Genomic DNA, 27,650 nt, shown 5'->3' with positions numbered 1-27,650 from the left:
ATATGACTCATTTCCCTTTTCACTAATGATAAGCCACGTACTGGAAAGTGTCACAGTTCCACTCATCAGAAACGAAAGTAAGCTGCGGCCTCGGTGCGCGTTTGCTGAAAAGTCGAACTGAGTTACTTCCCCTAGCAAGGTAGGTGGCATACAAACCAACATGTCTGCGCCTTTCTGCTTGTGGTAGAAACGAAACCAATCCTCGTTGTGTTTGCCGTGTTTGAGAAACAATGGCGAGTAAGATGCAACAGCCATCAGCCTTCTTTCCAACAGGTTTGTATTCTTGTTTGTTGAAACTTCTTATTTGAGTGGTTGGAGACTGTAAGAGGAATTCTGAGCGAAAAGAAAGCGAAGTCCCGAGCTGACCTCATCCTGCCCTTTCCAGATAGGCCCTACATGTTTTCCGGTGTTTTCCTTGCTGTTATACTTTCAGTTCCATATCTTCTTCTTGTGGAAAAACAAGCGGTTTGGCAATATTGTAATTTTGTGCAGTTTTTAGGTGCGTGGGGTTGGTAATTGTTCCAAGTTTATCTTATCAATCCAACGTTTAGATACGTTTTTTGAGGAGCACCTTTTAACAAGACCACGGAGGAACGTATAACAACCATGTTAAGTCGTGCCGAAACAGAGAGGAGAGATCTGTGGATACATGATACTTTTAGGAAAGACATGGATACTTCGTCGACAAGACACTTTCTTAAATGGGCACTTATTTATTTGAATGTTCCAATGGACATTTCATTTGACGTGATTCTTGATTATTTATTTGACAAATAATCTGTTGTGTGCAGTGATGTACATTTTTCTAGCAGCCTTTAGGACAATTGTCCTGAAGACTGAAAATCAATAGGACACGGTGTCCTGAGATTGCAATTTCAATAGGACAAAAACACGACTCGTAAAACCGCATTTAAAAAGATTTTTCAGTTTCCATTCCTCAGAGAAGGAACGTGATTTCTTGTCTTTCAACTCTTTGACTTGGGTTGTCTCTCTCGTGCTCGTTGACGTACTTGCAGTTGCACTTTCACCATCACTCTCCACTTCGACGAGTTCGTTCTCGGTTGACGTTGTTGTTGGTTCAGCTGAAGCCACAGTGGCTGGCGAACGCAGCATGGACATCAATGTCTGCTGATTTTTATCTGCTTTGAGCTTTTTTTTCGGACCCATGTCGTTTCTCTTTCGTTTTATTTTCGTTCGAACGCACAACGGTTTTTTTTCTGGATATTATGACGAAAAGTAATGCCTTGCGCATGTGCGAACATGCACGGGTGGTTCCCATTGGTTTAAACGATTTATTGCTGAGCCAATGAATGCACTCGAGGCACCATATGGGTTCGGTTTTCTTTTTTGACTCACATGCGAAGCAAAAGTGAGTCTATGTACTCACCCGAGTCGGCCGTCCGGAAAACTTTAACGTTGGATATTTCTTGGACACTATTCAGTCTATCAGTACCAAATTTGGCAAGATGGTGTATGATGACAAGGCCCCAAAAAACATACGTAGCATCTTGACCTTGCTTCAAGGTCAAGGTCGCAGGGGCCATAAATGTTGCCTAAAAAACAGGTATTTTTCACATTTTTCCCATTTTCTCTGAAGTTTTTGAGATTGAATACCTCACCTATATATGATATATAGGGCAAAGTAAGCCCCATCTTTTGATACCAGTTTGGTTTACCTTGCTTTAAGGTCAAGGTCACAGGAGCTCTTCAAAGTTGGATTGTATACATATTTTGAAGTGACCTTGACCCTGAACTATGGAAGATAACTGTTTCAAACTTAAAAATTATGTGGGGCACATGTTATGCTTTCATCATGAGACACATTTGGTCACATATGGTCAAGGTCACTTTGACCCTTATGAAATGTGACCAAAATAAGGTAGTGAACCACTAAAAGTGACCATATCTCATGGTAGAAAGGGCCAATAAGCACCATTGTACTTCCTATGTCTTGAATTAACAGCTTTGTGTTGCATGACCTTGGATGACCTTGACCTTGGGTCAAGGTCATGTATTTTGGTAGGAAAAATGTGTAAAGCAGTTCTTAGTGTATGATGTCATTGCTAGGTTTAGTTATTTGATGTCAAGCATGTGAGTCGTATGGGCTTTGCCCTTCTTGTTTCTTCTTGATCCAACTTGAGGATAAATTAATTCAAAGAATCAGATCCCATATGGTGCCTCGTTCACTCAACAAACTGGTCACACGTAGTGCATACTTTCGCTTGGCAAAACCGAAACCAGCTTTCCTCACGCAGTGTTTACTTTCGCTTGGCAAAACCGAAACAAGCTTTCCTCTTGAAAATTGAACAGTCCGCATGTCCGCTTCATTGTCAAAAACGATCGGACCCTTGACCACTTCTTCTGTAGGTTAATCGGACCTGTGTCCTGCTGGGGTTAAAGCTATAGGTCCTGGGGAAATTGGATCGGTCAGAGACCGGAGACCGACTAAAATGTACATCACTGTGTGTGTGTTTCTATTTCTAATAGATACATGTATGGGTGTGTCTGTGTCAGTATTTGATTGCAAACGATTTATCTGAGAACATATCAGATCTTTCCATGACATTCTTCTTAGACTTGATTTACTTTTGTTTACTGAACATCATTTCATTTTAGCCACAAGCTGACAAGGTGTGGCGATCTGTGCTGTTTTTTGTTGTTGATAAGTACAAATGTACTCCTAGTCTCTCGCTGTGTGTGTGAGAGAGAGAGTGGGAGAAGTTTCCAATGGAAAAATTGTTGCTTCTTTACAAAAATCGTGCCAAACAAAGCGTTATATCATTATCAAATATAATAATAAACAAACTGATTCACTACATACAGTACTTTTTGTTCCCACTCCCAGGCCTTGCTCTTCGGTCATATAATTCATTTTTGATATGACACATTGCTCTGACCTGGCAGGCCAGATTTATTTACCTTGCTTACGCGATCCCATTGTACAATTTTATGATTTTATCAAATGATTTTCATTAAATTCTCAATTTTAACAAGGATCTACCACAGTTCAGGTCATGAGATTAAGGTATGTTTCTTTTAATTCATGCAAATGTTACTGTTTCAGAGGAAGAAAGGAAGACACAGAAAGACCACTTGAATACAAATGATGTTGCCAATCAGGGACGTTTATTGCTGAATTCATTCATTCATGATCGCATGGTGCGAGATGGGATTATCAATGCTCCAGTTGTGTCGGATCTGCAAGAACCGGGAACACCCTGTGGTATGCATCAGTTGTGCCTTGAGATGGAAAATAACAGCTAATTTGTTTTAGGCCTAATGGTTTTTTTGAACGCTTGAACAGTAGAACCATCTTTTTAAGACCTTGCATCTCCTGATTTTCTTTTCATAACCAGTGATCGTGCTAGATATCTTTCAAACCGGTATGACATCATGAGCTGACCACAATGCTCTCACGCAAATCGGTCAACCTGCCAAGGCAACCAGTCAAAGGCAAACAATGACTAAATCAATGTTTATCAATGCCATTGACACGCAGACGTTTTCTGTGGAATAAATTTGGGTCATTTTTGTTAACACGACCTTGCGACACCAAGCCTCATCAATTTGTTTTCCATGAGACAATGGCAACATTGTATCAACATGACACCTGTCATAACAAGCCATGCAACTCTCTCACTCTCGTACAGACCATGGATTCTTTATAAAGGATTTTATTTTCCACTCTTTATTTTTACCCCGGTCAAACCAATTAACAATCTGACCGAGCACCCATTTTTTTTTATCGGTATTGGCGAATCTCGATTGGTAAAATACCGGAAATTACCGGTAAAAGCGATCCCTGCATAACCACATCTGTCAATTGACATCATTTTAAAGGCTTAATTGCTCCTTTTTATGACCAGCTTTTTTCATGTTTTGGGGGGTATTAAAAAGAAGATCCGACTGTTTTTTTGGACAAGCTATGATTTCTCTTCATCCAGTCTGTAGGTTTTGCTTCATTTGACTCCATTTTTCAAGGGAACAGAACTTACTCAGAATGAGCACTGTAACAGTTCTCATGCTCATACTGTAACTGTTTTATGCAGTCAATTTATGTGTTAACACATTTTTCTGAGTCTTGTGAATGTGTTTTAAAATTGATATTGTCACAACTGAGTGTGTTTCTTTCAATAGAAAGCATCAACAATGTTTGTGTGTGAAGAGACTGAGGTCAAGAATGATAAGGCCAAAAAAAAAAAGGTCTGTTTACGGTAACATAGGCCAAAAAAATAGGGTCCGTAGGTCGGGATTTTTTTTTCTTTCCAAAAAACCATATTTTTACGTTATTTTGCAAAAAAAAAAAGCTTTTTTCTATTTTATGCATGTAATGCAGAAAAAAACAGATTGTAGAGAATATGTTAGCTATGTACGTAGGTAAGTAGTCAGTGATGTTTGTTCGGTGGATTATTTCTGACCTTGATGTCTGTTTTCCCAGGACCACCAATGCATCACTCTCGTGAGATTGCCAGAGCCTTACGCTGCATTGGAGATGAGCTAGACAGGGATCAGAAACTTCAAGAGTATGTGTCCAATTGTTTCGAGTGTGTGTGTTTTTTTTTTTAGTGTGTATCATCGTATGTGTGAGGAAAGAGAAAGAGAAATTCAGCGAACTAAAGATGATCTAGACAGAAGTCAGAAATTTGAAGAGTGTGTGTTGATGTGCATTTAATAGTGTGTGTGTCACTTTGTGTGAAAGAGGTTTCTGAACACAGAACTACGGCAATGCTGTTTACTGTCACGTTACTCCTCAGCAAATTTGTTGATTTCCGCAAAGCTTGTCCCATCCAAATATCTGGGTGTTTTTTTCTGGGTGTGCTTTATTTTTTGTAAAAACTATGCAGAAGGTAGTATGGATTTGTTAAATACACCCATTTTCAGGGAAAGTTGCTTCTGCTTTTGCATCAAGTGTGTGTTTTGAGACATTGTGAGGCCAGATTCGAATGAAAGTACAAATGTGTTAGTCTCATCTGTTTCATTTTCAAGAAACCTGTTTCATCTTATATCTTTTTTTAATTTTGTTTGTTTGTTGCTGTTTCAGGTTAGTCAAGAAAGTTCCACCAGAAGCGGAAAGAAAGACGTTCTACAGTGTAGCTTCACAGATATTTTCAGACGGTGTCTTTAACTGGGGAAGGGTTGTAGCTCTGTTCTACTTTGCATACAAAGTTTGTGTGAAGGTAAGAGGTTTTTTTCCTCTCTTTCTGGACAGGCACGTTTCATGATATTGAGGATTGCAGTTTCCCCCTCACACACAATATTCCAAAATAATAAATAGTCAAACAGGGGCCAAAAAACAGTTTGCACCAAGAGTTCAACTTTTTATCTATCCAAAACAGTAAAAAAAATTATATGAACATTCGTATTTCCAAGATGATTGGCGTTCCAAGACACTATATCCTAAAACCCCCAAAACATGCTTTTACAACTTCAGTGCATAATAACTGCCCAAAGGTGCTGTTTAAAGCAACCATTGATAATAATTTTTAACATACTCCTTGAACACATTAAGAAAAATGGTTAACTTGCAAATAAAGGGACAGCATTGATCAGAACAATGGTAAGATAAAGGACGCTACTTATATTTAGTACATTTTTTATCTTTATCGTTTCCTGTAGACCTCAGAAGTTCTAGCCAGCTTAAGAAATCATTCTAAAATCGAAAAACAAACATCTATACATTTTCTACGCAAAGTAGATTGATACTTGACACAGTTCTAGTGAACGACGAAGAAGAAGAAGAATACTTGACACAGTCACACAGACATACGTGGGCTATGGGGCAACCCTACCCCCTAAATTTGAAAACGGGGTCAATTTCTTAACTGCATGCATTCAGCAAAACAATCCCTAATTTCTTTTTTTTTTCACAAATGAACTTATGACTTTAGAAAAGCATTCAAAAATGCATATATAGAACGCTTTTTCTTTGGTCCCAATTCAAGGGGGTGTGCTATTCTCAGGTAACACTGTGAACGCTCAAATGAGACTTGGTCACATGTCAAAAAAAGTAATCCCCCCCTGTTGTTCATGGTTGGTTGGTGGGATTTTTTCTCTGAGCCATTGGCAAGCATGAAATGTCATCAACATTAGGAAAGACATAGTATCTCCCATTGTCTTTTGCGCGCAAACACTTCACACAGATCTCCTCTCGATCTGGCCCATCGGGGAAATGGGTTGACTTGGGGATGATCACCGCCCTGTATCTCTCCACCTTTCCATCCATGCTGACAAAGTCAGCGGTCACAAAGTCCCCAACTTGAATGTCTCACTGTGGGACAAAGAGCCTGGTTTTCACGACTGGCACCACATGGTTGGCTGACCACGCGGCATCCAGTGGCGTGTTGTGGGTAGACGTCCATTGGACATAAATTGGGAACGACGTCGCTGGATCATCTGGTTTGCATACTTTGTTCATGTACAACATTTAGTCAAGCTGTCGAACTAACAGAATGAAACTGAACTCACTGCATTTTTACAGCAAGAGCGTATACTCCTAGCATCGTCAGTTCACCGCTCGATGCAAAGGCAGTGAAATTGACAAGAAGAGCGGGGTAGTAGTTGCGCTGAGAAGGATAGCACGCTTTTCTTTATCTCAATTCTTTTTAACTTTCTGAGCGTGTTTTTAATCCAAACATATCACATCTATATGTTTTTGGAATCAGGAACCCACAAGGAATAAGATGAAATTGTTTTTAAATCGATTTCGGAAATTTTGTTTTAATAATATTTTTTATATTTTTAATTTTCAGAGCTTGTTTTTAATCCGAATATAACATATTTATATGTTTTTGGAATCAGAAAATGATGAAGAATAAGATGAACGTAAATTTGTATCGTTTTAAAAACAAATTATTTTTTTTTACAATTTTCAGGTTTTTAATGACCAAAGTTATTAATTAATTTTTAAGCCACCAAATTGAAATGCAATACCGAAGTCCGGCCTTCATCAGAGATTGTTTGGCCAAAATTTCAATCAATTTGATTGAAAAATGAGGGTGTGACAGTGCCGCCTCAACTTTTACAAAAAGCCGGATATGACGTCATCAAAGGTATTTATCGAAACAAATAAAAAAAATATCCGGGGATATCATTCCCAGGAACTCTCATGTCAAATTTCATAAAGATCGGTCCAGTAGTTTGGTCTGAATCGCTCTACACACACACACACACGCACAGACAGACACACACACATACACTGCACGACCCTCGTCTCGATTCCCCCTCTACGTTAAAACATTTAGTCAAAACTTGACTAAATGTAAAAAAAAATTTAAAAAAATTTAAAAAATGGGATAGCGGCGAAACGGGATTGCGCCAAAATGGGATGCGGTAGTAAGATGACGCTTGGCTTGTGAAATGTCGCCAAAATGGGACGGCGGCAAAACGGGATTGCACGTAAATGGGATATTGCGCGAATTATAAACGAAGGAGTAGGCCCTAAGTTTCTCGTACGAGATGTTTACTGGGAGTAAATATTTGGGGAGTAAAAATTTAGTTCCTTGTGGAGTTCTTTTTTCGTACAAGATTTTTACGGGAAGTTTACTCCGGAGTCAATTTTTCGTGGAGTAAACATTTCTGTCTGTCAGCGTCGCCAACGTTCGACAGATTGTACTACTGTTACTCACAAACTTTCAATTTACACAATGAAATGCCAATAACATGCAAACACAACAATGGGAGACGAAGGGAAAACCTACTAGCGATTGAAATTATGCAAACGAACTCACAAATCCCTCACTTTCCGAATGCAAACGCTGCAAATCCGTATGGGTGCGTCGCTGTGTCGAACGTTGGGTTGACGAACGTTGCTGACAGACGCAACAAAACTTGATCAAAAGGCACTAAAAACGATTAAATGTTTTACTCACTGGGTATCGCATTCCTCTTTTTCTTCCTGCAGACGATATGAAGCGGTTGAAACGTCGTTTCCGATGAAAGGCTCGGTTATTTCCGTTAAAAACGAAGTTTGCCGAACGTGTGATTCTGTCTACAGACACCGGTCGGATCACAACAAAAATGTTCATTCTTTGCGATTTTGTGATACTGTTGATGATACACCTGCTTTCCAGTGAAGAACATCAATAAAATGATGTTCACAAGCAAGAATAACAGACAAAAGCACGCGATGTGTAAAATTAGGCTTTGCTTTTCAAACAAAGCACGTGTTTTTTTTACTGACAGACACTTTCGGTGGCGATTGAAAATTTTTCCAGAAACGGTTTTCTGCTCCCATTTGATATTTTTTCCCTATTTTATCTAGTCAGAGACTAACCTTGTGTATTAATTGAATTAATAACCCCATTATCATAATTTTGTGTGTTATTTTCGTGTCTGCTTGAATCACACTTTGAGATGGGGTCATGTGACAGAAGGAAATGGTGTCTGTCAGGATTCACACGTTCGCTTCGAAAAACTCGCTCAAATAATTGCTCAAACACAAACATTTTAGCTTTTATTTATTTTTTTGTATTGCAAATACCATACTTACTCATGCCAAGCAGAAAAAATGATGAAAATCAACACAGTAAGCAAGTAATTTGAAGGCAAAGTTTACACACATCAAAGAGTCTGATTACCGTGAAACCTGCCGACACTCTGAATTACCTTTTGTGGTCTTTTTCGTTTGTCATGCTCAGTGCAATTAAAAAAGAAAGAAAGGGAGTCAAAATCACATGGCATAAAATCCATTTATCAGGCATGGGAATTGTCCGCCAAAATTCAAATTTCCGCCGATTTTTTTTTCCCCGCCGAAAAAGCAAAAGTGTCCGCCGAAAAAATAAATGGGGGAGGCAAAAATGGTTCTAAAAACTGAATTTAATGGCAAACTTGGAGCTTAGAAGACACCAAATTGCACCATTTGGGTTCTTTGGAGAAAACAAATTCCGGGGGGGGGGGGGGGGGGAGGGGGGGGGGGGCATGCCCCCGAACCCCCCTAGCAGGGCTAGGCGCTTCACTCCATCGACTTTGCCATTACTTACAAATGTTCAGCCTTTTTTTCCTTTTTTCAATTCCCATGCCTGATTTATCTGCTGAAAAAATTGCTGCTTTCTATCTATAGTTTTGTAAAAGTATGTTAATGATTTTGTTTTTATTTTCTGCATTGCTTTTGTCATTTGCTGTCTTTGACTCTTAATTTGTTTCATGTTCTTTTTAATGGATTTCGCCCCCGAGAAATTGATCAGAAAAACCTTTCTTCAGAGGACATAATCCTTCTGCATTGTGTATTGTTGAAGAAAAGTTGTAGAGTACCTTCTGACATTTAAAACAAAATGGGTGTGAAGAAATAGTATTCTACATCCAATTACACTATTGTCTTTATTCCGTAATTTATTTATTTTGATTCTTTAGTTTTTCACAGAGTTATACCCTGAAACTAAGAGTGACTGAAATATTAACAAATTAGAGTGCTCGTTGAGAAGTGAGGTATAAATACAAGAATACAAAGAGTACTTTTTGTCTTCATTGCAGAAGTTGACATTATTAGCTGAGTCCGCATTGAATATGGTGGTTAGTTGACACAGATTACATCCTGCTAACAAAGGCACTTGCTATGAAGAATGGCACCGCTTTTCAAAGTTAAACCAATTTTTGTGTGAATCCCAACCCCTAAGCCTTGCAACAGAAAAGGAACTTTTCATGTAATTTGATGGTGAACGTGTCAAACGGTCTTTTTGACAGTTAACCCCTTGAACGCGGCCTTTTCCATCTATTTTATTCAAATTTTTATTGTGAACTTTTAAAAGTGCAGCCCTTTAAAAATGCTGTGATCAAACAACACTTACGAAAAGTGCCAAAAGAGTTATAGCTTGTGGCTGTTTAACAAAACCGACGACTCACAGTCGACCGTCTGATTGCTTGCCTGATGGATCTTTTTTGTGCACAGATGATATTCTCTCACTCTGAGCATTACTGGTGAATGGTGTATTTTTCATTTTAAAGAGTATTCTGTAACAATTTGGGTTTCCAGACTTTATTCTGTGTTTTTTCTTTTGTTCTCACTCTTAGTCTAGCTCCTTGTAAATGTGAAAGTCTTGCTTATTGACTTGTCCAAATTCTGACAATTAAGTGACATTTGGTAGGTCATTGATCCAGTGGGCGAGTTCTAAACTCTGGTTTTCACAAACCCTGCTAATACACACAGCTCTGGTTTTACTTTTGTTTCACACTTTGTTCCTTCGATTACCACATTTTCTTCCCCTTTGATGCGCTTCGCTTTCTGCTCAGGCCTGAATAAATTAATTCATGCTTTAGATCTGCTACGTGTACTGGCATTTTGGGTTATCACAAATATACATCACTTTGATATAACACAGAAGTTCCAAATAGGAGATTAAGAACAACCCAAAATGTATCATTGTACGCTCATGCAAAAGTAACCACTGATCAATACATCTTAACAACTATATCAACATACAAAACAACAAATAATCATCCTATGTGCTAAGGAATGATGGGACAGCAGTCACTACAACTATGGGGAACTATTTAAATTATTGTCTCATGGCATTTATATTTTTGGAACCTTTTCTCATAAAGTAACATGAAATTAAGATATTAGCTCCTCTATAACAAGCATTATTGGTAGACGCAAATCTGTACTCTGTTTGAAAGTATATTTTTTGAGGGTCTGTTATATATAATATGTAGGTTTTCTGTGTTTTGAGTAACTTTAGTACAAGAACACATGCATATGATAGTTTTGATATACATTTCCATTGCATTTACGTGTGTAACATTGGTTTCACACAAGATGAACAGTTTTTATATCCACTGCTTCTGAATAGCTTGCCTAACCTGGGTTTTCCTTGCACTCATAAATGTACACTGTGTCAGTGTGTGGCTCATTACTCACAACTTATGTATCCTGCAGTCTTTTGAATTCCCACTTTTCAACTCGGAACTGTCAACTTCTGCGATGGAGATAAAAAGAAAAGTCTTTTGAGGGTTAATCCTGATAATTTATGTCTCTCTTTGTTGTGTTTTGTGACAGCCATGGTAACATTTGGCAAAACGAAAAAGATGCAAAGAAAAAAGGTAGAGTTGAGATTCAAACCAGTATTGTTTCCCCTTTTACATCATGGGCTTAAAACATGGCAGGGATGGCCAAATCTCAAAATTGTAACTAGCCAGCTGTGCGAGTAACTTCAAGAAAGTCACTATCTTGCCAGAAATTTTGCTGGTCCGGTACATTTCACAGTTGCTGCATCTGCAGTGTTTATGGCTTTGAAACTCCATAATTATTACCAAAAGTGTTGCATTGGACCAGAACTTCACTGGCGAGGTGCCAGGCGGTTTCTGCTACCCCAGCGTTTTTTTGTATTCGTCTCTGGTGATCGGGCGGACAATTTGGCCATCCCTGCATGGGCTACTGGATTTTTTTAAACTAGCGTTTAGGGAAAAAAATTAGTAACTGCAGAATAATAGATCACTGATTTTTTTTTTTAAAGACGTAATACATCTCTGGAATATTGAGAAAAATCAGCTAAGGTCAAATAATAAGTTTAGATTTTGTATTGTTGCTTCAGAAGAATGAAATGTGTGAATGTTTGTGTGATGATTTATGTGTTCTGTTTTTTGTTTTTTTTTAAAGTTTGATCATTGTGTTTATTCCTGATGTCGTGTATGTTTCAGGCTTTGGACAGGGTACCATTGATACGAGCAATCATCAACCTCATTGTTGATATCATCCGTGACAAGTTGGCTCAGTGGATCATCGACAGAGGAGGTTGGGTGAGTGTTTATTTACAGTATTTGCCATGAACAGGAATAATACTTTTGCAAGCAGTTAGATTTTCACTTGGGTGAAAGTTCCAATTGCTGCTTACACTTTAAGCCTAAATCCCCTCTTTAAAATCCTTTTTCTCAGATTTTCTGCTAGTATCGTCCATCAGTTTATCTCTATTTTAAGACTCACTTCCTTTTAAGACCTTATTTTCCCAGATTTGTACAGAGTCTTGAAAGGAGGGTGGGGGAGAGGGTCCATAGTACATGTGGTGTTCAGGTGTGCTTTGAACCCATGCATTTAAAACTCTGTTTATCTCTTTCAGGAGGCCATCCGAGAGTACTTTGGCGCCACTTGGCAGCAGGTTGCCGTGGTGACAGGAGCAGGAATGGCTGTTGCAGCTGGCATCTACTTCTACAACAAGAGTTGAGGACAGGAATACTAGGGAGTGCGTGCAACGTCAACCAGTATTGCGCTGCTGACAGGGGTGGATTTGAGGCATTACAAGTAGAGAGTAAATTATGCAGGTTCCTCTTGATGGTAAGGGGAGTAGCTTATTTTCATGTCTTGAACAGTTTTTGAATGTAAATATTAAGGGAAAAGGTTTACAGGTAGAAGCCTCGTTTTATCAGGTCTTAAAAGGGAGAGCTTTAAAACGGGGGTAAACTTACTAGGGCTTCGGACAGAAAACCCCCCGCGGGTTAGGGGGAAGAATTTACACGATGCTCCCCAGCATGTCGTAAGAGGCGACTAACGGATTCTGTTTCTCCTTTCACCCTTGTTAAGTGTTTCTTGTATAGAATATAGTCAATGTTTGTAAAGGTTTTAGTCAAGCAGTATGTAAGAAATGTTAAGTCCTTTGTACTGGAAACTTGCATTCTCTCAGTAAGGCCTAAAAAAAAAATAGATGTGGTTACGGTAACCCGACCTACCCTATTTTTAGGGGCCGATCCTATAACTTTTTATTACATTTGTCCAAAAAAAAACAAAAAAAAACGAGTGCAAAAAACGCAATGAAAGCGAAAGCGCCCGTGTCGCACACTTATTTCCCTGTCAAGTAGGTTTAATTTGTACACAATCATTAGAAAAAAAAGTTAAAAAAAAAAAGTGATTGCCTACCTACCTACCCTATTTTTTTTGGCTATGTTACCGTAACCACACCTATTATTTTTTTTGGCCTAAGGTCATATATTGTACTACGTTGCAAGCCCCTGGAGCAATTTTTTGATTAGTGCTTTTGTGAACAAGAAACAATTAACAAGTGGCTCTATCCCATCTCCCCCCTTTCCCGGTCGCGATATAACCTTCGTGGTTGAAAACGACAAACACCAAATAAAGAAAGAAAAGGAAGGACAGAAAAGATATGTAGGGGGGGGGGGGGGGGGGGGGGGTTGTAGATGAGTGTGGGTCTTGAAAGGGGGTTCCTACTGTAGAGTGGGGAAACCAAATCACATTCCTCTTGGTATTATCAGCAATGAGAGCCATCAGTTTTCATGATTTTTCAAAGTATTTTGATGTAAGGGTACAATAGAAAGAACGTTTTCTGATGGAAGAAGAGGAGATTTTTTCCGGTGTAACAAAAACTTCAATAGTTCCTGCGAAATGAATTCCAGTGTGAGATTTGAGTGAGAAGGGTGGGTGAACACTTATCTTGCAGCTGCCTCCTTGAGTTAGCAATTCTATGGAAGCCACAGGTGTTTTAGCCAGAGTTTTACATTTGAGTACAGTGGATCCCCCCTTTTCAGACCTGTAATAAATCCATGGGTGTTACTCTTCCGGCTTTTGCCGGATTTCCGGTTTTTGAAAAAATCTGAAGCCGGAAATTCCGGTTTTCCGGGTTTTAAAAAAAAAAAAAGCTTCGTTTCGCTAAGTTGAAATAACGAGCAGCGGTTCCGATCCGACTTTTGACACCGGTTCGCGTGCTTTCTCGGTTCGCTCCCTTGGATTTGCCGCCATCTTGCTTATTATGATTTGGTTTCGTCGGTATCCAGAAACTTTCTTTCAAACTTGAGCATTTTGGACCCCTGCCTTTCAGGTTTTTTGATTTTTCCCAGTAACACCCATGAAATAATAATAAATCTGATCAAAATCAGGTCTTGAAAGGGTGGTTGTCTTTAAATTGAGGTATACAGGGTGACCCCCCAAAACTGTGAGACCATTTGACCTACAGAATTGCGACAATGTGGACGACTCATGCATAAGCTGAAGTTAGTGTACACTGAATATGAAGTAATTCGACCTACAGAATTGCGACTATGTGGACGACTCGTGCATAAGCTGAAGTTAGTGTACACTGAATATGAAGTAATTCATCCTACAGAATTGCGACTATGTGGATGAGACATGCATAAGCTGAAGTTAGTGTACACTGAATATGAAGTAATTCATCCTACAGAATTGCGACTATGTGGATGAGACATGCATAAGCTGAAGTTACTGTTAATGCACACCGAATATGAAGTAATTCGACCTACAGAATTGCGACTATGTGGACGACTCGTGCATAAGCTGAAGTTAGTGTACACTGAATATGAAGTAATTCGACCTACAGAATTGCGACTATGTGGACGAGTCATGCATAAGCTGAAGTTAGTGTACACTGAATATGAAGTAATTCGACCTACAGAATTGCGACTGTGGACGAGTCATGCATAAGCTGAAGTTAGTGTACACTGAATTAGTGAATATGAAGTGATTTGACCTACAGAATTGCGACTATGTGGATGAGACATGCATAAGCTGAAGTTAGTGTTATTAGTGTTAATGTACACCGAATATGAAGTAATTCTGTCAACAAATGTAGAAGTTATTCGCATTTTTGTGGGTTGCATTTTTTGGGGGTCACCCTATATTTACAGACCTTACGATCAGACAATGTGATGAAACAAGGACTTAAAGGGGGTTCCAGGGTACCCTGATTACAGATGTATGAAATTCACTGAATAAATGCAAAGTGGATGTAGAGGAAACTGTGTACTGACAATAACAATGCATATATATATTTTTTATAGTGATCCGTTTGCCGGTGTGGAGTGCTTGTAGAAAGTTATGACAAAGTGTCTGGTGATTTTCTGTATTTTATTGTGTGAAACAAACAGTAATGTCTGGATACAGTGCTACCTCTATTTCAAGACCTCCTTAAATCTTAAACATTCAGGTCTTAACAAATTGGAAGTCTTAAACAGTGGTAACGTTTACTGACACATTAAATGATTAAGGAGAAAGTCCATCAAAATCAGATCTTGGTGTAGATAGTGTGATCGGAAGGTCGCTGGTTCGAATCCGGGCCGGGACGGACACAGGTCAACAAAATGTGCAGACCCAGAGACGGTATCCATCTCCCACCCCCGTGTCACCACAGTGGCACGTAAAAGACCTCGGTCATTCTGCCATAAGTTCAGATGGCTGATACCACCTAAACACGCATACACTTGTGTATCTCATCTAAAAGTCAGGTTAAAACCCAGGAACATGCCCCTAATGGCTTTGCGGTGAGGGCGTAAAACTTGAATTTCTCTCTAGATGGTGGGGTTAAACTGAGGTTCTTAAAACAGAGGTTTTACTGTGTTATTTACTAATTCTGTTAGATGATTAGTTTGATTACAAGAGTGTTATGTGATTACTGACGTATGTGAGTGTTGCAAAATATTGTTCAGGCCTGGGAATGATACGCCTTTCGTCGTATTTACGACGAAGTCCTTTTCTAATTGTGTAAGAAAAGAGCCTGCGTGTGCCCTTAAAAATGCTTAAAATGCAACATTTTCCCGCCAGTATGCCCAAACCACTTTTACCCATTCCCAGGCCTGTTTGTGACATACCTCTGCCTGTTTTTGGTCATTTCAGATGCCAAGCGTTGTCTTTTTTCCATCTACTTGCTCACCTACTCACTATTTTTATTTGTAAGTCTCAATACTGTTGCTGCTTCCTTTGGTTTTGTTTTACTCAAAGTCTGCATGTGAAATAAAGTATGATGTTTCTGTTGTTTATTAACTGAGCCAGTTGCAAATGACGGTTGTTGTTTTTCCTGTTACATCAAACATGTATGCATTACTTTTCTTTTCTTTTACCAGCACTGTGGTGATTTTAATACTAAGACTAAGAGTTTGAGTGTGAATGCGATGATTTGGATTCTGTTTCTACTCAACTTGTTCAGCAGCACAGTTACTTCAGGAATCTAGCTTGTGTGTAAAATGTTTTGTGTGTTTTTGTACCTATAGTCGGGGATACTTTTACTTCAATACTTTTTCCACTTACCTCACTGCGCCCACTTTTCCCTCTGTACCAACTTCTGTCTCCGTCCCCATTTCCCTCTCCAACCTTTATACTTCTCTTCATCCCTTATAACCCTTTCCATCTTTATACCCTCGCCGCCCCCACTCCCTTCTTCGTCCCCACTCCCTTCTCCGTCCCCACTCCCTTCTCCGTCCCTGCTTCTCTCTCTCTCTCCCCAATCTGTTCTCCAACCCCATTCCCATGGGTGGGATTCTTCTGGTATATGGCGGAAATCCGGATTCGATTATGGCCTTCCCCCTGCGGGTTAGGGGGAAGAATTTACCCGATGCTCCCCAGCATGTCGTAACAGGCGACTAACGGATTCTGTTTCTCTTTTTACCCTTGTTAAGTGTTTCTTGTATAGAATATAGTCAATTTTTGTAAAGATTTTAGTCAAGCAGTATGTAAGAAATGGTAAGTCCTTTGTACTGGAAACTTGCATTCTCCCAGTAAGGTAGTACATTGTACTACGTTGCAATCCCCTGGAGCAAATTTTTGATTAGTGCTTTTGTGAACAAGAAACAATTGACAAGTGGCTCTATCCCATCTTCCCTCTTTCCCCGTCGCGATATAACCTTCGTGGTTGAAAACGACGTTAAACACCAAATAAAGAAAGAAAGAAGAAGCCCCAAAAAATGTGGTGATTAATTGTCTGTTATGAGCTTAAACTATGGGTATGTCTGTAAGTGTTTCTCTAATTTTGCTTGTTTTTGTGACCTTCGCGTAAAGAATCTTAAACAATCTTTAATCTTACTTCCCTTTATTTATCATATTCTTACGTAAAGGCCAGTATATCTACAACAGCTGTGGTGTGTGTGCGTGTGTGTTGACAGTTGACAGTTTTGTCATTTCAAATGGTATGATTGGGGATGGGCGGTATCTGTTCACATTGTTGTCACGTAGACAGTCCAAGCTTTCTTCTTTCGTTTGCATTGTCATAACGTTCTGTAAAAGACCAGTGTGTTGTTTGTGTGCGCATGTCTGTGTGGTTACCATGTCATTGACTGATATTTCTTCTAACTGTGTAGTGTGTATCTGTTCATTCTGAAGCTATTGATCACTGCATGTTTCTAATATATCTTTACACAAGCTGGACCTCCTATTTGCACAATATGTATAGTTACATATATGACATTTTTGTGTGATATCTACTCATACTCCATGAAGAAAAACTCAGTGGGATTTTGTGTCACGTGACAAAATTATACTCTCTGTTGGTATCAGTCCTCATGTTAGAATTTAATGAAAGAGGTGGTCTGGTAGCGCAGTTGAAGGGCGGTGGCCTTAATTGTGATCTCAAGGTCACGGAATCGAATCCAGCTCCAGAGAAACAAATGTCAAATTTATATGATGACTCAGATGCCATTCATGTTTCATCTCAATATCACGGCCGTGGCATGTTAAAGACCTCAGTTATTGCGCAAGAAGTGCAGGTGGCTGATAACACCTAAACAGGCCCTCACCTAGGTAGTGTGACTCAATATTCATATTTTAGAGACTCAGGTTTTTTTCTCAGAATTAGCAGTAGGTTTTCACAGCAGTGGAATGACAACCATTGCACACTGTGTAAAAGTAATTTTATTTTGTTGAATTGGGTTTTGTGAAGTAGTTGTCTTTTTTCTTTTAGAGTAATGCAAAACTAATCATTGCACATTGCGTAAAACCAGTCAAGTACAACTGTATGTTATTGGGGTGCATTCTTTGAATTGGTGTTTGTGCAATCTGAACCATTTCGCACTGTGTCAAAACTCAAAACAACCGAGCGAAACTGTTTGTGTAAAGTAGTACATTGTACTTACTTTATTTTCTATAATTATTTTGTCTTACTGTACAGTTTTATGTTGTGTTCTAGTGTGTGATTGCTTCACTCTCATTGTGCAGTTGGGTGCTACGTTGTGTTAAGGTATTCAAGGTAATGGTGGGGGACTGATTTGTTCTTTTTCTTGTAGACTGTAAAACTCAGATTGGTTAGGCATATGTGTCAAAAACCCAGGTGTGAATAACACTGAAGTAGCATAATCTGTGGCACTTTTTTTTTTTTTTTAATTTTTTTTTGTAACACTTTCATCCTCAGAATGAGTTTCTTTGCCTTTGTGTGTAGTGATTAAATGGAGGTTTGTACCTTATCCAGTAATGAAAATACAGTGTTGTGATGCCGTGTCCTAGGGTGCATGTGTGTCGGTCCAATTCTATTTCTTGGTACAGTTCCCCGTTCCGCTCACCCCCCTTCCCTCTTTTAAAGACCAACATTGGCGCGTGGCAGATGTAGCTCTAGTTTCTCATCATGGCAACGCTAAATTTAGCTCTGTGGCCTTCTTCCTTTGGATGTTTTGTCTTTAAGACCCTCCAGAACGTGTACATAAGCAGTCTGCTTGTTAACGTTCTTAATGTTGTTATTGTTTGTTGTTGTATCAAAGAAAATGAATAAAACACGCTTAAAACAAGACCCTTAAAAAACCTGAGAAAATTAGGTCTTGAAAAGAAGGGCTTCTTTATCTTGAGATGGAGATCAAATTACACAATGTTACGAACAACATCTGTGAATAGTCATTTCAAGTTTACCTGAAGGAAACTTTAAGTTGTGTTACTTGTGTCTATTTAACATTTTATACTTACACCAACGTTTCTTGATACATTTTCGTCTGACGGGAATTGCAGTTCACTTTCCTTCAGATGTGACCAGGCCTTAATTATTTTCATGATATGAAATGTTGTGTAGATTCACTGTAGGGGTTTGAGTTACAGCAAAGAGTGCAGTTTGATGCTGAGACGAGTGATGTTCCAAGTCATTAAGTTTGAAATTGATTGTGTGAATGATGTGGAGTTGATAACATTAAATGTGAAAACATGGACCAACTGGATGTAGTCTTTTAATTGTCTGGATTTGTTTGTTGTTGATGTTTTTCTTTTTCTTCTTTTTCAGAAGTTTATTTTTGTTGCTTTCAATTGGAAGATGGGAAAGAATCCAGTTAGGATGAAATGTAGCTCACAAAAATATTCGGCTGAATAGTTACAGCACATTTGACGTGAATGCACCGCAACCCCAACCAACTTCCCAACCCGCCCCACCCCTAATTTGGTCGAGTTAACAGGAAATCACTGCACATCTATTCCCAGTTTTGTAAACAATATATATACTTTGTGCAGGATGACTGACAGATTTGCTTTTGAATAATATGCCGTTGATGGTGCTTCATGTCCCACAGGCAAGCAACCTATTGGGAACTTGATTTGATGATAGCTATCAGGGGGAGGGAGTGAGGGGGGACCTGGCCACTACAGGGGAGGTGACAGGGTTATTGATCCGCTATTTGTTTATTACCGGGGTAAGATCCTGATTTTTTCACACAGGTTTGGAATGGGGATGGACCGATAAAGGAGAACATATTTATTCCATAATATGATAAAACTGATTGATAAAACTTTGGACCACCTTTTTTTAAGAGATTAACTCCGGTTCTTAGATGATGGTATATTATACACTTTGTGCAGGGTGATGATGGTTGGTGGGGGTAGAAAACGTTAACTCTCATTCACACGCACACAGGACAGTGACAAAACACAAAAACAACAGACAAACAGAAAAACCCACTGTTTGTGTATATGCCACACAAGTAAGAAAGAGACTAAAAAGCCATCTTAGTTATTATTTGGATTTAAATGACCATCTAAGAAACATGTTACATTTTCCCCATTACAGGGTAAATGAGATAATCATAAAAAAAATATGTGTTAAACATAAGAAGTATTGGTTACAATTCTGGAATTAAATGAATGAGGAACAGGCATGAGTGTTGGTGTAAGGTGTAACGGTAGACAGTCTACCTTAAAAAAAAACGTGTCCAAGCGTTGTGTGCACCCTACCCATTTTAACATTTCACCAAAAATCAATAACAGCTCGGGTCGCTCCAAACTTAGTCAAAAATTATTGCGACACTGAATTTCGCACCCAAATTAAGGCATTAATTACCGTGTTATTTCATTCAAGCAATGACACAGGCTAGTCCTGTAAACACGCTTGATAATCAGTTTTAGGATGAATACCACAGCGATGCCCAGCCATGGCGTGACCGCAGCATGTTTTGAGAGAGCACACGGCGATAACCCTATAGCTGTCAGTACGAATCACATTAAATTTGACTCTTGGTATCTGTATGAACTCTTGGGACTTCCAATTTATTTGGGCTGTTACAATTGAAATGGTGCACGTTCTAAAATCAGTAACAAATATTTTCAAAAACGGTTGATAAGTTCGCAGTTTTCCCCACAAGTCACCTTTGAGTTCTACATTCCCACTTTCATGTGTGATGAGCTGTTTCTACATCTAGTGTGTGCAGTGTGTGTGTGTGACGGTGCGTGCGTGTGTGTGTGTGTTTCACACTGAGTGTGTGTTTGCCACCGTGTGTGTGTGTGTGTCACGGTGCGTGCGGGTGTGTGTCAGTGTTTCACAGTCGGTGCAGTGTGTTTGCCACGGTGTGTGTGTGTGCGTGTGTGTGTGTGTCACGTGCCGGTGTGTGTGTGTGTGCGGTGAGTGTCACTACATGTGTGTGTATGTTTCAGTGTGTGTTTGCCACGGTGTGTGTGTGTGTGTGTGTGACTGAGTGTGTGAGACTGTATGTGCGGATATGGGTTTGATTGTGTGTGATATTGTGTCAGACATTGACACGTACACCCGCACACGCATGTGCACACACCACTGAATCTCTGCTTATTCTGTTACTGTATGCGAGAGAGGGAGAGAGAGAGAGAGAGAGAGAGAGAGAGAGAGAGAGAGAGAGAACGTTTTGAAAGTTTTGAAATTGACACGTAAGCCTACCTGTCAGCAACTGAGTCATGCAGTGTTTGTTATATCGGGATTTTCCGTTTTTACAAAGGCATTGCATGAGGCCAACCGGTGCGGGAAGCATACCATACTCACAGTCGGACACTGTCGATATTCGTACTCAGAACTTGGCCGGATCGACAAAGTGACACACATGTCAAAGTGATTGTGACAACAGTTAACAGCATCTGTTAACAATCACAATGGCGTCAACTGTTGTAGAAGTTATTCCCGTTATTCCCGGTTTTGAAGGTAGGTGTTTTTTAGTTGTGTTTTTTAAAAATTCAGTGATACTTCGTTTCCAGGCAGATGAGTTTGGACGTGTCAGTCTAGATCGAGTGGCTGAAAGCAGCAATGTGCCAATGACAAGACCGTGAGTTTGCCAAAAGGTTATAAATCTCTGTTATGTATGTGTAAGTAAGATATATATGTGTACCATATATACTAAGCTTAAATAACATTGAAATTTTTTCTACCTAGCTCATCTAAAGGCGGCGACAGGCGTTTATATAATTATTTGAACTGACAATCCGTGTGTGTGTGCCACGCCTCTTTTGAGACCTACACACATCTGAGAAAATCGGACTGGGGTAAACTGTGCAGATTTCTGGGAAACTACTGTAGCCTAGGTTGAAAGGGTCGGGGTGGTCTTATACGCGGGGATGGAGGGGGTGGCACTATAATCTATATTGTCAACCACGTGGCAAGACTTTAAAAGAAAGACCCATTGTTGTTTCAAAGTGATATCATTGCGGGTATATGACAAAGTCATTTTAGTCAGTTCGAGTTAGACAACCATGAGTTATCTCAATTTGCTCTTATGCCTGACAACGAAGTTTCCACACAGCATAAAGGCTCTTGATTCGAAGAAACCATCTGAACAGAAAAAAATAGTCTTCAAAGCAAGAAAGCTGCCGATTTGTATTTGTATTTTAAATTTTATTTACTAGTTTAGCATCATTCAGCTAATCAATTTGTTTGGCTCTACCAATAATTTTAAAGTAGATATTCTCAGGTACCCGTGAGTGCTCCCTACCTCTGACACTCCCTTGCTCCTATGTTGGGCTTATAATTATGTTATCACAGTAGATACTCGTGACAATATGACTATATATCTATGCTCAGTACGAATGTTTTTGAACAGGGTGTACATTACAGTACGATACGACCCAGAGCCACGTACTTGGCCCCCATGCCATTATTTCATATATGTCTTGCCACGTGGTCACTTGACAATATAAATTATAGTGCCACCCCTCCCTCACACACACACACACACACACACACACACACACACACACACACACACGGGCATAAACACAATATCACACACATATGCGCACATACACTCACACACATATAGAAGGAAATCTCTTGGCGAATATCGACATTGTTACACTTACAGAAGTGTTGAACGAGTCATTTCAAATGATCACGTTCTAATGTTGGCAAGAGAACATGTTTTCCTTGTTCCTATGTTGAGCCACCCCTTCTTTATTACGGATAGTTTCGAGGTTGACCATGGGCAGCGCCATTTTGTTGTGAAATACGTCATCAGTTTGTGTACACAGGAAGTTGTGACATCCGTCACCCTATGGGAGGGGTGAAGGCAACATTGTTCATCAGTAGAAAGTTGTGAAATCCGTCACCCTATGGGAGGGGTGAAGGCAAAATTGGTCATCACTGAGTTTGTGTAACACAGGAAGTTGTGAAATACGTCACTCTATGGGAGGGGTGACGGCAAAATTGTTCAACAAAAACATCAAAGGCCGAACTGTGCAGGGTTAACCGCAACAAACTCAAACCATTCATCCTACACTGCATTTGAGTGACTTATATACCAACATTTTTATGTCTTATTTTCAGCACAGGTGTTGGAAAAAAATCATGAACCAAAATGTTATTTATTTTCTAATTTAACATTTGTTTTACAAATTTGACCATGGTCTTTCAAACATACAGTGACATTAAACATTGTTATGTTAAAAAAAAAGAAGAAAAAGAAAAGCTTTTGTGCACAAATCAGAAAATACATTGTACATTTTACCTACATGCCAAACAAGAGATCCAAGCAAGTTGCACTGATCTAAAAATATATTTTTAGATCAATGGCAAGTTGTCAATAAAAACAGGCGCTTGCATTTGGATGTGTCCAATGATAGTAGCTTTGGTTGTGATCAATCAGAATAATGTAGGAATAAAAATGTATGACAGTTTGGTATGATGACATGTAGGCCTAATTCACATATGCTGAAATATAAAATCATACATCATATAATATTAATATGGCTCTTGCCATGACCATGAACCCCAAGAAAGGTTTAATGTTATGTAAATCAAAATGCCAAAATCAAGCACCTATTAATCTGGTCTACGGCGCGGGAAGATTGAGGCCTTCGTAAACGTTCAACGTTGGCCAATAATGATTTTAACAATGTTGTGTCGTTTTGTATTATGTTGTATTTTGTTGATCAATTGATAAATATGTCTTCCCAACATATTACAAATCAAACAGAAATAAAGTCTTAGAGAACTACAATAATTATTGTTGCCGTCAAAACCTTGCAAGGCCTCAACCGTTCTCACGAGATCAGTTACATTTTCTCTCTCTCTCTCTCTCTCTCTCTCTCTCTCTCTCTCTCTCTCTCTCTCTCTCTCTCTCTCTCTCTCTCTCTCTCTCTCTCTCTCTCTCTCTCTCTCTCTCTCTCTCTCTCTCTCTCTCTCCGGGCGGGGACGTAGCTCAGTTGGTAGCGCGCTGGCTTTGTAGCCAGTTGGTCGCTATCAGCGTGGGTTCGATCCCCACGTTCGGCGAGAGATTTATTTCTCGGAGTCAACTTTGTGCAGACTCTCTTCGGTGTCCGAACACCCCCGTGTGCACACATGCGCACGAAAAAGATCCCACGTTCACAGCGAAAGTCTCAGGGCTTGGAAAACACGAAGACACGCATGCATCATCTTTCGTCTCCGATTATCATGATCGTATTTCGATACTTTGACGAGACAAACCCAATGCTGGTGTGTCGAAGAAGACAGCCACAGCGGCCTTGCGGTTCGAATCAAAGTATCACACCATATCTTCAACGTATTACCAATACCTGTCCCAATATAGACCGGTTGGTCTAAGAGGACGTTAAACCCTAATAGTGAGTGAGTCTCTCTCTCTCTCTCTCTCTCTCTCTCTCTCTCTCTCTCTCTCTCTCTCTCTCTCTCTCTCTCTCTCTCTCTCTCTGTATGTATGTCTTTATCTGTGTCTCCCTCTGAGTCTCTCCGCTTCTGTCTTTCTATGTCTGTCTCTGTCTATGTGTGTGTGTGTGTCTCTCTCTCTCTCAGTCTCTCTCTCGCTCTCGGTCTCGCTTTCTCTCTCTCTCATCTGACTCTTGGCACACAGGTCAAAGCAGAGGTTAACTTGAGTGCACGTGTACCTAGGAGGGGGGGTGATTTCTTGAATTAGCTGAGGGCGGAAGGAAATCGCTCACCTTCCACGTCCAAAACGTAGTGATATTGACACGCCAGATTAGTGCGGTAGCGTATTGTGCTAAGCAGGAAAGCGCGCTTTTCTGCCGGTATTCTTGTTAACTTCGCAATTTCCGGAAAACATCCACTTTCACTTTGAGACTGTTCTGTTTACATTCGACACTATCAAAACCACTTTGCAATACTGAAATAATTTTTTCTGTGTTCGAAAGCTACAGCCAATCGTTATTATGTCCCCGCCTTAGGTACAGTTTTATAACATTATTGGCACATGTAAACAATAGGAATTAATTAATGAACGCTACGAAAAGGGCAGTCTTTAACCTCCCTGTTGTCACTCAGCATTTTTTTTTAAATTCTCATCCACACTTTCAACACTTCCCCCACCCGCCCTCCCTATCTCAGATGTAATTTGTAAATGACGTTTTCAGCCTTCAATCCACTATTTAACATAGTAAGTCAAGCTTTTCAAACCTTATTAATAATTGCTTTGATGTTTTGCTGATGTTCAGTTTATTATTTAATAAAGATCTCATGGTTCAAAATTTCATATTGTTTTTTTCAAAAACGTGCGTGTGTTTCATTTCAAACTAACCTCACTGATGTGAACTCCATTATTACTGTCACATCTGTTTTACAAATTACACCCATAATCCAAACCAACGCGCAAACACACACACACAAACCACAACTACACACACTGGTATGTACTCGTTACCATTAGCCAACGCTCGTCACAACACTGTCAGTCTCAAGTCTAAATAATAATAGTATAAATCATAACTAATTTTCTTCACATCATCATAGACATAATGTTGCTTCACATGTTCTTTGTACAATCGTTGGTTTTCACAATAAATATTGCATTACTGTAATTGTCTTCTTTTTCTTTAACAATATCTTTCCAAAAACAAAACTCAAAGACCACACAAGCTATTGCAATCTCTGGTCTCTCTTCCTGGGTACAATGCTACTAAAGACTTATATTCAAATGCTTACATTTCCATGCTACCCACATTGTCAAAATACCAATAATTATTCAAAACAAATGTTAACTACTACCTAACTTCATTTCAGACCCACACCCATTATTATACACACATTTCACATTTAAACCATTAGTCGGCCCCCTGTCGATATTTATCGACTAAGTTCCTTGTACGCTCTTCGGAGAGAAACAAAGCCGACCCATTGTACGGATGTGTGTGTGTGTGTGTGTGTGTGTGTGTGTGTGTGTGTGTTTGCGGTGTGTGTGTGGTCGTTGTGTGTGTGTGTGTGTGTGTGTGTGTGTGCGCGCGCGTGCGTGCGTGTGTGTGTGTGTGTGTGTGTGTGTGTGATTGTGTGATGTGTGTGTGTGTGTGTGTGTGTGCGTGCGCGTGCGTGCCGCGCGTTACGTTAGTGTGTGCCTACAATTGTGTGTATATACATTTACATTTATTTTACAGATGACAGCGACGAGTCAGCACCGAATCTTACAGCAAGGGCCGTAGCCGAAGATGAAGCTCGCCCCATGCTTCAAAGCTACATTTTTGAAGAGTTAGAAAGAGACGGTGTCACGGACCCTGAAATACTGTCACAACTCCGTGCCCCTCGGCGAAAGCTAGAAGGTATGGCCGGTCACTTCCTTTTGTGTATCAGTGTTGGTTTTCAGACAAACTGGGACTTGGTCGGTCGTATACTAGTGGGGTAGGTGGTGGGTGGGTGGGGGTGGGGGGGGGGGGGGGGGGGGAGAGAGGCGTGTGAGGGTTGGGCGATGTTAATTCTGTCTTGGGCCGGGGCAACATTAATTTTGTATTGTTTACTTCTATAGTAAGCTTACACATCATACAAAAAAAATAAAAACTAGGCAAATGTGCTTGTGTACACATCTTTGTGATTAAACCGTTTATGTCAAAATATGACCAGATAGGCCATTCATTCTCACACCATATTCAGCAAACAGATTTATTTCACACGAGATATAGTGTCTAAAGAGTCGGACAGACAACGCAAACATCCCAAAATATCAAATTGAGAAAAGCAAAGCTTAAAGGCACAGTAAGCCTCCCGTAAACCATCACAGATACTGTCAGGCTTTTACACACAGTACAAACACCCTTCCATTTGAACGCTCACCAAATGGGAACATCCTAGGTGCCCTACGAACGTAAAGAGCGAGCAATTTTCAAAGAATTTATTTTTGCGTGGTTTATCTTACCCCTGAGCCATCGTGAACCCGTGTGATCCAGTTTCCCTCTGCATTTTCGAAAATTTAATTTTGATCATAATTAATTTTGTATATTTTTAATTTTCAGAGCTTGTTTTTAATCCAAATATAACATATTTATATGTTTTTGGAATCAGAAAATGATGAAGAATAAGATGAACGTAAATTTGGATCGTTTTATTAAAAAAAAATAATTACAATTTTCAGATTTTTAATGACCAAAGTCATTAATTAATTTTTAAGCCACCAAACTGAAATGCAATACCGAAGTCCGGCCTTCGTCGAAGATTGCTTGGCCAAAATTTCAATCAATTTGATTGAAAAATGAGGGTGTGACAGTGCCGCCTCAACTTTTACAAAAAGCCGGATATGACGTCATCAAAGACATTTATCGAAAAAATGAAAAAAACCGTCTGGGGATATCATAACCCAGGAACTCTCATGTCAAATTTCATAAAGATCGGTCCAGTAGTTTACTCTGAATCGCTCTACACACACACAGAGACAGACAGACACACACACACACACACACACACACACACACACACACATACACCACGGCCCTCGTCTCGATTCCCCCCTCTACGTCAAAACTTGACTAAATGTAAAAATAGCGTGCTTAAAGAGCGATAACAGTTTCGAATAGTACTAAATTTCATGTTATTTCTTAAAATGAATGAATGTTATGAGGATATCAATACAAGAGTAATTTTCAACGACTAGACTCTATCACGTCGCGGCCAGCAATTTTGAGTCAACACATGTGAACGCTCACTGCTGACACGCATGCGAGCAGATTCCAGACACTTTAATTTGTTCTCGTTTAAATCAGTGATCTGCGAGCTGTGGGGGTACTTTTATGTGTCTATGTGTTCTGACAGTGTGTTTGTATGTGATGTTATTTCGTACACGAGGCAAAATAAAAATTTCTGTTTGTTGCATTCAGATAATAAAGTGTAATTGAATTGAATTGAATTGAATATTATTTTAAGGAAGGAACCTTGCTTTTGCGAATTTGATTTTTTATTTCGGGAGTGTCTGTGTTGTCCGTTTCACTATGTAGACACTGCCTCATGTAATGTCTATCTGTTCTCTGAAAATTGTGGGGAAATGCATGGCCTGTCAGTCTAGTCACACAACTAACGGTTTTAACA

General features: G+C 39.6%; 2 protein-coding genes across 2 annotated transcripts in view; both read left to right on the top strand.

The window, feature by feature from the left end:
• Positions 1-137: 137 nt before the first annotated feature.
• Positions 138-18,026, top strand: LOC138971379 (apoptosis regulator BAX-like). Its single transcript, XM_070344111.1, has 6 exons — positions 138-273; positions 3,065-3,223; positions 4,439-4,523; positions 5,042-5,177; positions 11,632-11,730; positions 12,048-18,026. The coding sequence occupies exons 1-6, from the start codon at positions 231-233 to the stop codon at positions 12,150-12,152; spliced, it is 627 nt and encodes a 208-aa protein (XP_070200212.1). The 5' UTR covers positions 138-230; the 3' UTR covers positions 12,153-18,026.
• A 2,821-nt stretch (positions 18,027-20,847) lies between these two features.
• Positions 20,848-27,650, top strand: part of LOC138971380 (apoptosis regulator BAX-like) — a 19,226-nt gene continuing 12,423 nt past the window's right edge. The window contains exons 1-2 of the mRNA XM_070344112.1: positions 20,848-21,068; positions 25,736-25,897. Coding sequence (XP_070200213.1) covers positions 21,020-21,068; positions 25,736-25,897 — 211 coding nt within the window. The 5' untranslated portion in view covers positions 20,848-21,019. The remainder of the gene's footprint in view (positions 21,069-25,735; positions 25,898-27,650) is intronic.

Source organism: Littorina saxatilis, linkage group LG7 (genome assembly GCF_037325665.1).
Source record: "Littorina saxatilis isolate snail1 linkage group LG7, US_GU_Lsax_2.0, whole genome shotgun sequence".
Taxonomy (NCBI): Eukaryota; Metazoa; Mollusca; class Gastropoda; order Littorinimorpha; family Littorinidae; genus Littorina; species Littorina saxatilis.
The sequence above is the reverse complement of the archived record's forward strand: the minus strand, read 5'-3'. Positions and strand labels throughout refer to the sequence as shown.